We start from the raw sequence: 14,107 nt of genomic DNA on the forward strand, positions 1-14,107 counted from the left end.
CGGAAACGACGCACGAGGAGGTTGAGTATGGTCAGCACACAATAGCCGGCCGCCTTTGTCTCCCCAGCTCTGCTGCTGCTACTGCTGCTGCTGCCGCGTCTATGTGCGCCGTAGGCGCACATAGACGCGGGTCGTCTCCGCCTCCGACCTCCCCAGCGTTCAAAATTTTGCTCATCTCGGCACAAAAAGAAAACAACACAAAAAGCAAAACGACCCCCCTCCACCCACGCCCGCCTCCTCCACTCCTCCCTCGACGGCGTCATCGCGTCCAGCAAACACCCCCAAGCCTCGCAGTTCCTTTCCGGATATAATAAGCGGAGTTAATTGGCACGGCACCTCGCCTCCCCCCGCCCCCTCCCGAGGGGATGGGGGGTGGTGAGAGGGGGGTGTGGGTGGGAGGATCACCCCCATGCCCCCCACCCCCCCGCCCCCCGCCGTGCTAATGAATAAATTGGAGCCCCCCACACTTGGCGGTATCACAAGAGCTGACCGAGACCCCCACTGCCCCCCACGCGAAGCGCAGGTGAACCTGGTACAGGTGTGGGTCTGTGTGTGTGTCTGTGTGTGTGGGTCTGTGTGTGAGTGTGTGTGTCTGTGTGTGTGGGTCTGTGTGTGTGTCTGTGTGTGAGTGTGTGTCTGTGTGTGTGCCTATGTGTGTGTGTCTATGTGTGTGTCTGTATGTGTGTGCTTGTGTGTGTGTGTCTGTGTGTGTGTCTGTGTGTCTGTGTGTCTGTGTGTGTCTGTGTGTGTCTGTCTGCGTTTGTGTCTTTGTGTGTGTGTCTGTGTGTGTGTGTCTGTGTGTGTGTGTCTGTGTTTGTGTGTGTGTGTGTCTGTGTGTGTGTCTGTGTGTCTGTGTGTGTGTGTGTCTGTGTGTGTGTTTGTGTGTGTGTGTGTCTGTGTGTGTGTCTGTGTCTGTGTGTGTGTGTCTATGTGTGTGTCTGTATGTGTGTGCTTGTGTGTGTGTGTCTGTGTGTGTGTGTGTCTGTGTGTGTGTGTCTGTGTGTCTGTGTGTGTGTCTGTGTGAGTGTCTGTTTGTGAGTGTCTGTGTGTGTGTCTGTGTGTGTGTGTCTGTTTGTGTGTGTGAGTGTGTGTCTGTGTGTGTGTGGGTGTGTGTCTGTGTGAGTGTGTGTGTGTGAGTATGTATCTGTGTGAGTGTGTGTCTGTGTGAGTGTGTGCCTGTGTGTGTCTGTGTGTGTGTGTCTGAGTGAGTGCCTGTATGTATGTCTGTGTATGTGTCTGTGTGTGTGTGTCTGTGTGTGTGAGTGTTTGTGTATGTGAGTGCGTGTGTGTGGGGGGAGGAGCGGTAGTGCAACGGTTAGTGCGCTGCGAACCCGGCCACCCGAGTTCAATCCCCGCCCGCGGCCACCAGCGCCAGTGGCGATTGTGTGAACCTGGTGTGGTGTGGAGTAAACATCGCCACTGGGGAGACAAAGGCGGCCAGGCGTGGTTCTGCCCACCCACCCCCTCGTGTGCCGTGCCGGCCTTCATAGGTGCTCGCTAACAGCACTTGCCCCAAAAGTCTTCTTAAGGCTATACGGGGGATATTTGTATTTGTGTACGTGTTCACATGTGTTCAGGGGTGTTCACATGTTTGAGTGTGTATGTGTTCACATGTGTGAGTGTGTGATTGTGTATGTATGATCACGTGTGCGTGTATGTTCACGTGTGTGTGTGTGTTCACGACCCCCCTAATGGAGCATCTTCGCCGGTTGGAAACATTTAGGCTGGCCTGCCTACGATCCATCCTGGGTTTAACCAGGCTGGATTTTGTGAGGAACTCACAAATCCTTGAAAGATCTGGGCAAAGTCCCATCGGTGAGCTCCTCCGGCAGGCAAGGCTGCGTTGGCTGGGTCATGTAGCCCGCATTCCCAGCCACCGCATGCCGAAACAGCTTTGTTCGGTCGGATCGAGGGGGCTAAACGGGCGCGGCACGGGCTAGAGAAGAGATAGAGTGATGTGGTAAGGAGGACGTGGAGCTGAGTGGACTTGCCGATGACTGGTACCAGCGGTGTCAAGATCGGCCTCTGTGGAGGAGGCTCGTGAAGGACGCTACTGGGCAGGTGAAGGCAGTCGCCCGAGGGTGGAGGAGCGACGCTCACAACAACGAGAGGAGCGCCGGGTGGCTAAAGCACAGCAAGTTGGCACAGTAGGGGGCACAGGTGGTGCATCAGCCAGTCATCTCGGTCATCTCAGTCAGTCGACCCGCGGCACCTGGGTCTGCCCCGTGACCTCCTGCCAGGGGGCGTTCGACACTTCACGTGGCCTCAAGGTGCACATGGCCTGGCACAAGCGTCGTGGTGACGTCACCGCCACTTAGTGGCGAATGGCGGTTGTTGTTGTTGTGTGAGCGAGTGTGTGTATGTTCACGTGTGTGAGTGTGTGTATATGTTCACATGTGTGAGTGTGTGTATGTCTGAGTGTGTATGTATGATCACGTGTGTGTGTTTTTCACGTGTGTGTATGTTCACGTGTGTGTGTGTGTATGTTCACGTGTGTGTGTGTGTGTGTTCACGTGTATGTGGAACCCGGCGACCGAAGTTCGATTCCCACTTACGGCCAACTCAAGTGACGATTATCTGAACCGGTCTTGGGCCTCCCCTTGGTCAAATGAGTAACTGGTGCGGTGTGGAAACATCACCACTGGGGAGACAAAGGAGGCCGGGCGTGGTGTTGGCCACCCATCCCCCTCGTGTGCCGTGCCGACGTTCATAGACACTCGCTCACAACAACAACAACTAACAGCACTTGCCCCACCAGGTAAGGCTCACTAACCTGTTGGGTCTTCTCAGAGGCGACCTGGCAACAAATGATAGCTCAACGAAGTGGCTTATCACGTGGGTAGGTGAGTGTGTGGGTAGGTGGGTCTGTGGGTATGTGGGTCGGTGAGTGTGTGAGTAGGTGAATATATGAGTAGTTGAATGTTTGGGTAGGTGATTGTGTGGGTCGGTGAGCGTGTGGTTAGGTGAGTAGGTGGTTGTGTGCGTAGGTGGGTACGTGAGTGTGTACGTTTGTGAGTATGTGGGTAGGTGAATGTTTGTGTAGGTGAGTGGTTGGGTAAGTCTGTAGGTGAGCGTGTAGGTAGGTGGGTAGGTGAGTGTGTGGGTAGGTGGGTAGGTGAGTGTGTGGGTGGGTGAATAGGTGTGTATGTAGATGGGTGCGTGAGTGTGTGGGTGGGTGGATAGGTGAGTGTGTGAGGGTGGGTGGAGCACACACTCAGTGTTGGTGGATCAGACAGATGAACTCCCTTCCCGTGTGAGTAGCGATGCCATGCACCCTGGCTCGCCGGAAGGAGGCGGTACAGCAAATGCGTACTAATCTCCATCTGTTCCATACGTACGGGATAAGAGCGTTGACCCATTGCACGCGTGAATCTTCTCCGGGTGCTCCGGTTTTCTCCCGCACGTGTGAACACACTCCCCACTCGATCGATAGCCCCTTCACCTACATAGAGGACCGCAGAGCTCGGGCAATTATTGCCAGCGCTTGCTGCTCACCTACCTCACTCACCAAACCACTCAACCACCAAATCTCTCACCTATACAAAACAAGGCAAAGATTTCCCCGTAAACGCATGTAACAGACTGTTGGGGCAAGTGCTGTTAGCGAACAGCACCTATGAAGGCCGGCACGGCACACGAGGGGCTGGGTGGCCAACACCACGCCCGGTCGCCTTTGTCTCTCTAGTGGCGACGTTTACACGCTGCACCGGGTACTCATTTCAGGCTGAGTCGACCTAGGCGATGCCTGGTTCAGATAACCGTCACTCGTGTTGACGTGAGCGATGTGTCGACCCCGGTTCGCCGGGTTCGTAGCGCAGCGCGCTAACCACTGCCCCACCGCTCACAACCCCCCCCGCCCCGCCACCTGCATAGCCACCTCCACCACCTCCACCACCTCTCAACAACCTCTAGTCACCATGACCCGAAACAGCAGCAGCAGCGGCGGTGGCGGCGGCGGCAGCAGCTGCAAGGTCCAATTCAACAACCTCAACTGCACGGGCCCGTACCTCCCCGCCGTGGACCGCTCCATCATCCTCACCATCATCACCGTCTCCATCGTGGCCACGGTCCTCGGCAACCTCCTCATCGTCGGCGCCGTCGCCTCGTCGCGCCAGCTGCGCACGCGCGCCAACGCGCTCGCACTCTCGCTCGCCGTGTCCGACCTCCTCATCGGCCTCCTCATCATGCCCGTGAGGATGCTGGGCACCGTCTACCAGTGCTGGTTCCTCGACGAGGTGCTCTGCCACGTGGCGTACTTCGTCGACTACACGCTCACCACCTCGTCGATCTTCCACGTGGGCGCCATCGCCTACGACCGGCACGTGGCCATCTGCGACCCGCTCCGCTACCCGGCACGGTAAAGAGCCTGCAGCCGGCAGCGGCGCAAGCACCAGTAGCGCAGCTAGAACTAAAACAATCGTGATTCGAAGCTTTCGTGACTGCAGGAATCCATATACTCTTTGGTTCTTTCGGTAAAGTCACGGAGGTAGAAAATGAAATAAATCACGACGTTTCGGGCGCAACACAAGCCCGAAACGTCGTGATTTATTTGATTTTATACCTACGTGACTTTACCGAAAGAACCAAAGAGTATAACTAAACCGATGTTTTTTGTATTTACCAGGTAAGGCTCGCTGAGCTATGTAGATCTTTTTTATATATATCAGAAGCGACCTCTACGTTTAGAATTAAGGTCAGGCGTTTAGTAGACTGTTTGGCTGCTATAAATGTCCACGTGATAAGCCACTTCGTTGAGCTGCCACTTGTGGCCAGGTCGCTTCTGAAAAAGAGCAAAACAACTCAATGGGCCTTACCTGGAAAAATAAAAATAGTTAATATGTTTTTACATTACCACGGTCGGTTAAGTACTGTGCGAAAGAAGTCCAGCATACATAGTACTCATGGGTTTTTTTAATGTGGAGGGAAACACCGTAGGACCTGCAGAAAAATCCACGCGACCCCGGGGAGAGAGACACGCGCACACTCAAAATATACAGCAGCAGGCGTCAGGGCTGGCTTCGATCCTACGGACCTCCTGTATACCAGGCGAGGTAGTTAACATCTCCTCGCCACCGTGGCGCGCCACTAGCGTGGGGCCAAAGCTACGAGTTGGGGCCCCTTTGACAAGCACCGTGTAACCTGAGTAAAATAGCATTGGACGTAGAACTCCGTTTCTGGGATATTTTTTGCATTCGATACGGGCGTCAATTATATTACAAAGAGGTTACCACTACGGAACTGTAGCGGTTGCATCTTTGCGAAGAAGGAGCGCCACCCACAGCGTTACATGATGGAGACCGTGAGCGTAACGATGATGCTGTTGGAGCAAGAGGAGGCCGCGATGCATAATCGCCTCCAGGTGCCCCTGTGCGAGACAGATCCCAACATCGGGACTGCCACCTGACCCATTGCCGTCACTACGTCACTGATAATGTCGTAATTACACCACTGGGTACAACAACCACTGTCAAACTACAACAAAAACAACAAACTCAATAGGGTCGTCAGTAACAACACCACCGCGTGTGTGTGTGGGGGGGGGGGGGGGGGGGGAGCGGTGGTGCAGCGGTTAGCGCGCTGCATTTCTGAACCCGGCGGCCCAAGATCGATAGCCACTCACGACGACCAACATCCAGTGACCGCTGAACCGTTGCTGGGCCTGCCCTAGGTCGACTCAGCCTCAAATGAGTAACTAGTGCGGTGTGTAGACGTCGCCGCGAGGGAGACAAAGGCGGCCGGGCGCGGTGCTGGCCCTTCCGCGCCGTGCCGGCCTTCATAGGTGCTACCCGCTAGCAGCACTTGCCCCAACAGTCTGATAAAGGCTATACGGGGGGCCTTTGTCTTTGTGGCCTTACAAAGGACGAATAGGCCACGTTTAAGGCCACTGGTGCTATGATGAAATGACCAATCCCTAAAACAATCTATAAATGTATATATGTAAATATATATCACAAATTATCTATGTATATAAAATACAAACATGCATATATACATGGGCCATTACGTTAAACGTACATTTAGTAGGCGACGTTCCGAGCAGTGGCGCTTCTTCAGAGAGCCATGTGATTTGAAGGAAGGGAAAATTGCCCGAAAGAATATAAAATATATGCTGAATGTGTTCGTGTATTGTTTAACAAGTATATCAATATATCGATTACAACTCTCATATATATAAACATTTAAATGGGCATTTTTAGAAAATAAATAATAGGCGACGTTTCGGGCGACGGCCCTTCTTCATAGCTCACCGTGTGCTATAAAGGGACGATTATATATTATAAATGTTATATATATATACCGTATACAAATACACAGTATACACAATATAGGCATCGATTATCCGGCGTCCAACTTTATCCGGCGGTGCCGGGCTGATCCGGCGAAACCGCTCCGGAGGCTGTAACCCCCATTCCAGCGATGTTGTTGTTGATGTTGTTGTTGATGTTGTTGTTGATGTTGTTGTTGATGTTGCTGTTGAAACAAGAGCGGTGAGGTACGAACTCACAGCCAATGCCGGATTGAGCTAGTGCGGGGCCTGTAGCATATGTTATAAAGGGGCCCTAAATTTAAATAAAAACACGTAAATATTAAAACACAATTTTTTACTTGCATAGTATAATTGTATTTTCCATTTGCTATACTGGCCAGACAATACGACGAATCGCTAACCTTACACACCCAGTCGTTCTTAAAAGTTAAAGGCGATATAGTACTATCGTAATAGAGCAAGTGCAGAATCACTGAACCGGAATTGATAGCTATTTAGGCCGATTTCACACAGTAAACGCATGTAAAGCACACAAAAAATAAACATATACATAACAACGCGTAAAAACATGTTGTTAAAAATGTGCAAAACATTTGCTATTTAAATTAAATTAACGATGTGGTCATCATGAATATCCGGTGCCCCCCTTCCCCCTCCCCCCGAAGCCGCCGGATAATGATCCGGCTGCTTCGAAAATCGATGATCGATAATGTAATCGATGATCTTCTGTCGCTGTCGTTTTAAGACCGCAGCGTTACCGAATGGCACTGCACTTTTTCCGAAAACGCCCTCCACCCGTACCACCGCAAGCCGCCGCTACGCCCGGCCGCCTTTGTCTCCCCACCTTCGCGTGTTTAACGCGCTCGAAAACAGGGCGCTCATTGGGGGGGTGGGGGACGCTCGGAAACTGAATATTTATTTGGGCTGGGAAAACCCCGATGAGCTATGAAGCTTTTTAGGAGATGTTAACTACCTCGCCTGGTATACAGGAGGTCGTCGTGGGTTCAATCTAGACCCTGACGCCTGCTGCTGTATATTTGGAGTCTGTGTGTGTCTCTCTCCCCGTGCTCGCGTGTATTTTTCCTCGGGGTCCTCCGGTTTTCCCCTCCACATTGAGAAACGCGCGTTTAGAGTATTTGCCCGCTATACATTCCGATGCGATAAGCCACTTCGTTGAGCTATCATTTCTGAGAATAAACTACGTTTTGCCCAGCGGGGCTTTACCTGGGAAAAGAAAAATCTTTATTATTTTAATCGTTTTTAGTTTTACAACGACAAGCAATACAAATACCCAAACATAAAGCTCTTTTCGCAGATGTCCAGTAGGGGCTAACCATGAAGTTACAGCCACAATACAAAGTTAAAAGTGTATGATAGGTAAGCAAGTTATTACATTTAACTAAATACATGAGCATACAAAATATGTAAACTGCACGAGTACATACATTCCTGCGATTTTTCAATAACTAAATGCAATATTTGTCAAGGCAGTAAAACAACAACAGTTCCAGACGACAGCAGTCTCTCAATAACGTTGCACATTTAAAACAGAACTGTCGGTGGTCAGCATCAGGGTTACAAATCACAGTTTGCCAATGCGGTTCTATCCAGCACCAGTTTTCAGCTTCGGAATAAGTTTTTGACAGGGAGGGGGTGCGTTGGGTTGTTTCAAAACGTCGCTGCTGCAACGCCCAAGGGCTTCTCCACCGACTCTTATTCTTGTTGCCGGGATAGTTTAACGGCGATTCGATTCGACCTTGGGGGGAGGGAGAAGCCGGGGAACCGATTCAGATATCGGACGAGCTTAGAACCGGTCCCGAGTTCGATTCCCGCTCACGGCCACCAACACTAGTGACGATTATCTGATTCGGACCTGGGCCTCCCCTCGGTCGACTCAGCCTAAAAATTAGTAACATAATGCGATGTGTAAACTTCGCCACTCGGGAAGCAAGGCAGCCGCTTGTGTGCCATGCCGACCTTCATAGATGCTCGCTAACAGCACTTGCCCCAACAGTCTGCTAAGGCTACACGGGGATCTTTGTCTTTGTTTGTTTGGTGGCTACGCGGCTGCACGTGGCTGCCTGTAACCCAGATGTGTGGAGATGCTGTGAGACTCCCATTCCTAAAACGAATCGATTTTAATTTGACCAGGTAAGGCCCACTGAGCGATGTCGCTCTTCTTCAGAAGCGACCTGGCCACAAATGATAGCTCAACGAAGTGGCACATCGACGCGTGTAAATGTAGAGCCGCTGTAAACGTAGCAGCTCTAAACGCACTTTCCAGGGCGTGGTGATGGCTCACCAATCACCTCGTTTGCCGTGCCCGGCCTTCATAGGCACTCACCGAAAGCACTTTCGCCAACAGTCTGTTCATAGGCTGCACGGAGGATCTTTGTCTTGGGGGCAAGGCCGTAGCCGTGGAGTCAACATTGGGGGGGACAAAATCTTCCAGGGGGTCTGGGGGTCCCCCCCCCCCGCCCCATGAAAAAAATTCTAAATTTGAAACGAATTTCCTGCCATTTCCTGCCTAAAATCGTTTAAAAATCACTAACATAGGATTGACTTTTTAAAATACAATAACCCACATACTCTTTTTACAATAATGTCTAATCGTGTATTGTATTAAATTGCTCAGTTCTTTCTTTTTTATACCTTTTCTTGTTTCATTGTATGTCATAGCAGAGATTCGGGATTAATAAAGTACAACCATAACCACAATCATATGAATAGAAATCTATTTTATTGCAATATATTGGGGGGAGGGGACATTTTGAGCATATTTGAATATTTATTGGGGGGGGGGGATGTGTGTCCCCCCCCCCAATATATATTATAATTACGGCCTTGCTTGGGGGGTATGGGGGTTGAGATTAACGAGTCGATCCCAGAACTTGCCGGGTTCCCATAACGCAGCCGCACCAGCCGCTGAGCCGCCGCTCACCCAACCCAACCACCCCGCCCGCCCGCCCGCCCGCCGCAGGGTCACGAACCGCACCTTGGGGCTGATGCTGGTGCTCTGCTGGCTCGGAGCGGCCCTCTTCACGGCGCCCACCCTCATCAGCCTGGTGCCCACGTGGTCGCGCGGCGTCATCGAGCGCGTGGGCTGCCCGGACGACTGTTCGTTCTTCGTGAGCGTGGGCTTCCACTTCTTCTTCGGCGAGACCACCTACCTCGTCTCGCTCGTCACCGTCATCGGCGTCTACGCCAAGATCTACGTGGTGGCTCGCAGGCAGGCGCGGCAGATCCAAGCCAACACCACCACCAGCAACAGCAACAGCAAATCCGCGTGGTCCAATATGAAACGAGAACACAACGCGGCCAAGACCCTCGGTGCCATCATCGGCGTCTTCATGTTCGCGTGGCTGCCCTTCGTGGTGGTGGTCACCACGACGCCCGGCGTGACGAGCGTCGCCGTCGCCGTGGCGTTGGAGGTCACCATGTGGATGGGCTACGCGAGCTCGGCGGTGAACCCGTTCCTATACGCGCTGCTCAACCGCCACTTCCGCGCCGCCTTCCGCGACGTCCTCTGCCTGAGGGGCGCCACCGGGGACAGGCGGACGGGCTCGGCCGCGGAGCTCGACTGACGGCGGGGAGAGTTGGGGTGGAGGCGGGGGGGAGAGAGATCGGGAGAGAGATGGGGAGAGAGATGGGGCGAGAGATGGGGTGGGAGATGGGGGGAGAGAGATGGGGAGAGAGAGATGGGGGAGAGAGATGGGGGGAGAGATGGGGTGGGAGATGGGGAGAGAGAGATGGGGAGAGAGATGGGGGGAGAAATGGGGTGGGAGATGGGAGGAGAGAGATAGGGAGAGAGAGATGGGGAGAGAGAGATGGGAGAGAGATGGGGGGAGAGATGGGGTGGAAGATGGGGAGAGAGAGATGGGGAGAGAGATGGGGAGAGAGAGATGGGGAGAGAGATGGGGGGAGAGATGGGAGGAGAGAGATGGGGAGAGAGAGATGGGGAGAGAGATGGGGGAGAGATGGGGTGAGAGATGGGGTGGGAGATGGTGTGGAAGATGGGGAGAGAGATGGGGGGAGAGATGGGAGGAGATAGATGGGGAGAGAGAGATGGGGAGAGAGATTGGGGGAGAGATGTGGGGAGAGATGGGGTGGAGGCGGGTGAGAGATGGGAGAGAGATGGGGTGGGAGATGGGGCGAGAGAGATGGGAGGAGAGCGATGGGGAGAGATATGGGGGTGGGCGGTGTGGGAGATATAGGGTGGCAGAGATGGGTTGGAGAGATGGGGAGAGAGTTGGGGGGATAGATGGGGTGAGAGATGGGGTTGGAGATGGGGGGATAGATGGGGTGAGAGAGATGGAGAGAGAGATGGGGGGGGGAGATTGGGTCAGAGATGGGTTGGAGAGATGTGGGGGGGGGGGGGCAGATGGAATGAGAGAGATGGGGTGGGAAAGATGGGGGAGATGGGGTGGGAGAGAGCTATTAAACTCCTTTTCACAGATGTCCAGTGGAGACGGGGGGAGTGGTGGGGAGGCAGAGACAGGGAGAGAGTAGCTTTGTCGTGGACGCCATGTGGTGGTGGTGGTGGTGTTGGCCCTCGTTTGCCGTGCCGGCCTTCATAGTTGCTACTCGCAAACAGCGCTTGCCCCAAAAGTCTGTTGAAGGCTATACGGGGGATCTTTGTCTTTGGTGTATGGGGCGAACATGTGAACCGGTGCTAGGCCTCACCCTAGGTCGACTCAGCCTTAAATAAGTACCTGGTGCGGTGTGTAAACATCAGCATTGGGGAGTCCACAACGGCGACTGGCGTGGTCGTGCTGTCCACCCACCCCCTGGTGCGCCTTGCCGGCCTTCATCGGCGTGTCTGACCTCTAGGCGACTGGGCGTGTCTGACCTCTGACCCATTCGGCATGTCTGACCTCTGACCCACTCGGCGTGTCTGACCTCTGACCCACTGGGTGTGTTTGACCTTTGACCCACTGGGCGTGTTTGACCTCCGAGCCACTGGGCGTGTTTGACCTCTGAGTCACTCGGCGTGTCTGACCTCTGAGCCACTCGGCGTGTCTGACCTCTGAGTCACTCGGCGTGTCTGACCTTTGACCCACTCGGCGTGTCTGACCTCTGACCCACTCGGCGTGTCTGACCTCTGAGCCACTGGGCGTGTGTGACCTCTGACCCACTCGGCGTGTCTGACCTCTGACTCACTCGGCGTGTCTGACCTCTGACCCACTGGGCGTGTTTGACCTTTGACCCACTGGGCGTGTTTGACCTCTGAGTCACTCGCAGTGTTTGACCTCTGAGCCACTCGGCGTGTCTGACCTCTGAGCAACTGGGCGTGTCTGACCTCTGACCCACTGGGTGTGTCTGACCTCTGACCCACTCGGCGTGTCTGACCTCTGACCCACTCGGCGTGTCTGACCTCTGAGCCACTGGGCGTGTGTGACCTCTGACCCACTCGGCGTGTCTGACCTCTGACTCACTCGGCGTGTCTGACCTCTGACCCACTGGGCGTGTTTGACCTTTGACCCACTGGGCGTGTTTGACCTCTGAGTCACTCGCAGTGTTTGACCTCTGAGCCACTCGGCGTCTGACCTCTGAGCAACTGGGCGTGTTTGACCTCTGACCCACTGGGTGTGTCTGACCTCTGACCCACTCGGCGTGTCTGACCTCTGACCCACTCGGCGTGTCTGACCTCTGAGCCATTGGACATGTCTGACCTCTGGGCCACTCGGCGTGTCTGACCTCTGACCCACTCGGCGTGTCTGACCTCTGACCCACTGGGCGTGTCTGACCTCTGACCCACTCGGCGTGTCTGACCTCTGGGCCACTCGGCGTGTCTGACCTCTGACCCACTCGGCGTGTCTGACCTCTGACCCACTGGGCGTGTCTGACCTCTGAGCCACTCGGCGTGTCTGACCTCTCAGTAACTCCACCTCCTGCTGCCAATGTTGATGAGGATGATGATTTGGATGATGATGATGACGATGATGGTGTTGTGTCTGATTAACTTATTTTGCACAGACGAATGCATTTAGTCACACGCACCCAACAAAAACACACACACGTACACACAATTGATATAGATACCCCGTATTCCGATAACAGTCTGTTGGGGCAAGTGCTGTTAGCAAGCATCACACGTATTCGTATGTATGTTGAACTTCTTTCGCACCGTACGTAGCCAACCTTACCCCCAAACCATGTAAATATTCACACGTGATTACGTAATCGTGCCCCCCCCCCACCCCTCCCCACACCCCTCCTTGCCCCCCTCCCCCTTACAGACAGGCAAGAGAGAGGGTTCTTAGCTATGCATTACACCCTGTCGGTCCGTCCATCCGTCCTTGTGTGTTCGTGGGGTCATGAAAACTCATGTACATGGACTCCTCTGCTTACGTACATTCGATTAACGAACTTTCAGAGATACGAACAAACATGTCCGTATGTCCAGTTGCCTGTTCGGACCGAGAGTCGTAAGTTCACCTGCTACGCAATAGATGGCGGTGATGGCATCTACTTCTGCAGAACGTGAAAAACCAGCGGCATCTACAGCTACAGGAGATTGTACAGCTTTAAAAGCCATTCTCCATGTTTAATGTACACGCCGTACAACAGTGTTTGGAATCGACAGGAGTAAAGTTGGGTTGACGAACAAATCGACTTACGAACAGATCACTGGAACCTAACGCCTTCGTGAGTAGATGAGTCCCTGTAGAATTGATCCGACACGAATGGGACTCGAGTGTGAAGTCGCGTGGCTATTAGAGACTCCGCCGATAGAAACACTGGCCGAGTCATTTTTGTGAAACTATGTATTTAAACTTTTCTTTATTTTACCAGCGTAGTAATATAATAATTAATAGCACTAAATTGTTAATTTAACTACTTTTAAGTTGACTGATGTGAAATACGAAAAGCGCTTTTTCGTCCCGGGGCATACGTCATGGTATCCGTGTACTTTTTTAACCGTAAACGCCATGGTTTGTCAGTTTAAAAGGTCACAAGATATCCGAGCAAGACAGACACGCAGACACACACGCACACAGACAGACAGACACGATAAGCCACATATAAACCTATGGACTTGGAGACCCACGCATAAACGCACATAGAGACCCAGGGACTCACACATAGACTCACGTACAGGGACTGACAGATGACTCACATAGAGACCCAGGAACTCGGAGACCCATACATAGACTCACATAGGTCGCTTCTGCAAAAGAGCTGTATAGCTCAGTGGGCCTTACCCGGTAAAAGAAAAGATTTTGACTTCCTGTACACCAGGCGAAGTAGTTAATATCTCGCCACCGCGGGGACCCCGACCTTGCCCTCTCTCCCTCACGGGTGTACAGAGCCCGTGGCACCACGGGAGATCGATCAGATGTGCGGGGTCCAACGACCCGTCGAGCCGCGCATTCATCTGCCCATTCGCATTCCCATATTAAACAAAGGCACAATGGCAGAGGCTCGCCTGTTGCATTGGCTTGGTCGGCTTGCAAACAAAGAAAATCAGCTCTCTGCCTCATAGAGGCAAGGAGTTGACGACTCAGCAATGCGTGTGTAATGACTGGGAATGTCACTGTGTGGTGCCGGGCCTGCGAGGCCACGGCGGGGTGTATACTGTTGGGTGTACACTCCAGACACGGGATGTAGTACCAGCCCTAGTGGGGGCTTGGGTGAGCGCTGGTTCAGCGTGGTGGCACCACGCACAGCGTGCGGTGCGGGCTCCCGTTGAGAGAGCGAGAGAGTGTCAGCCAGCTAGGGTTATGTTGAGGGGCATGATACTCTGGCTGACCTGGGGACATGTGACCGGATGATACTGGAGGGGGGCCACCGGTGGAGGGGGCCAATGGGTGGTCACATGGTCCGAGAAGAACTCTC

The 14,107-nt window shown here is 53.3% G+C and overlaps 1 protein-coding gene across 1 annotated transcript; it reads left to right on the top strand.

Annotated features, from left to right (window-relative positions):
• The first annotated feature begins 3,917 nt into the window (after window positions 1-3,917).
• Window positions 3,918-9,852, top strand: LOC133341474 (trace amine-associated receptor 5-like). The gene is made up of 2 exons (XM_061550146.1): window positions 3,918-4,357; window positions 9,249-9,852. Exons 1-2 carry the CDS (start codon window positions 3,918-3,920, stop codon window positions 9,850-9,852), a joined length of 1,044 nt encoding a protein of 347 aa, XP_061406130.1.
• The last annotated feature ends 4,255 nt before the right edge of the window (window positions 9,853-14,107 follow it).

Source organism: Lethenteron reissneri, chromosome 2 (assembly GCF_015708825.2).
Source record: "Lethenteron reissneri isolate LAM-NWPU_2019-01 chromosome 2, ASM1570882v1, whole genome shotgun sequence".
Classification (NCBI taxonomy): Eukaryota; Metazoa; Chordata; class Hyperoartia; order Petromyzontiformes; family Petromyzontidae; genus Lethenteron; species Lethenteron reissneri.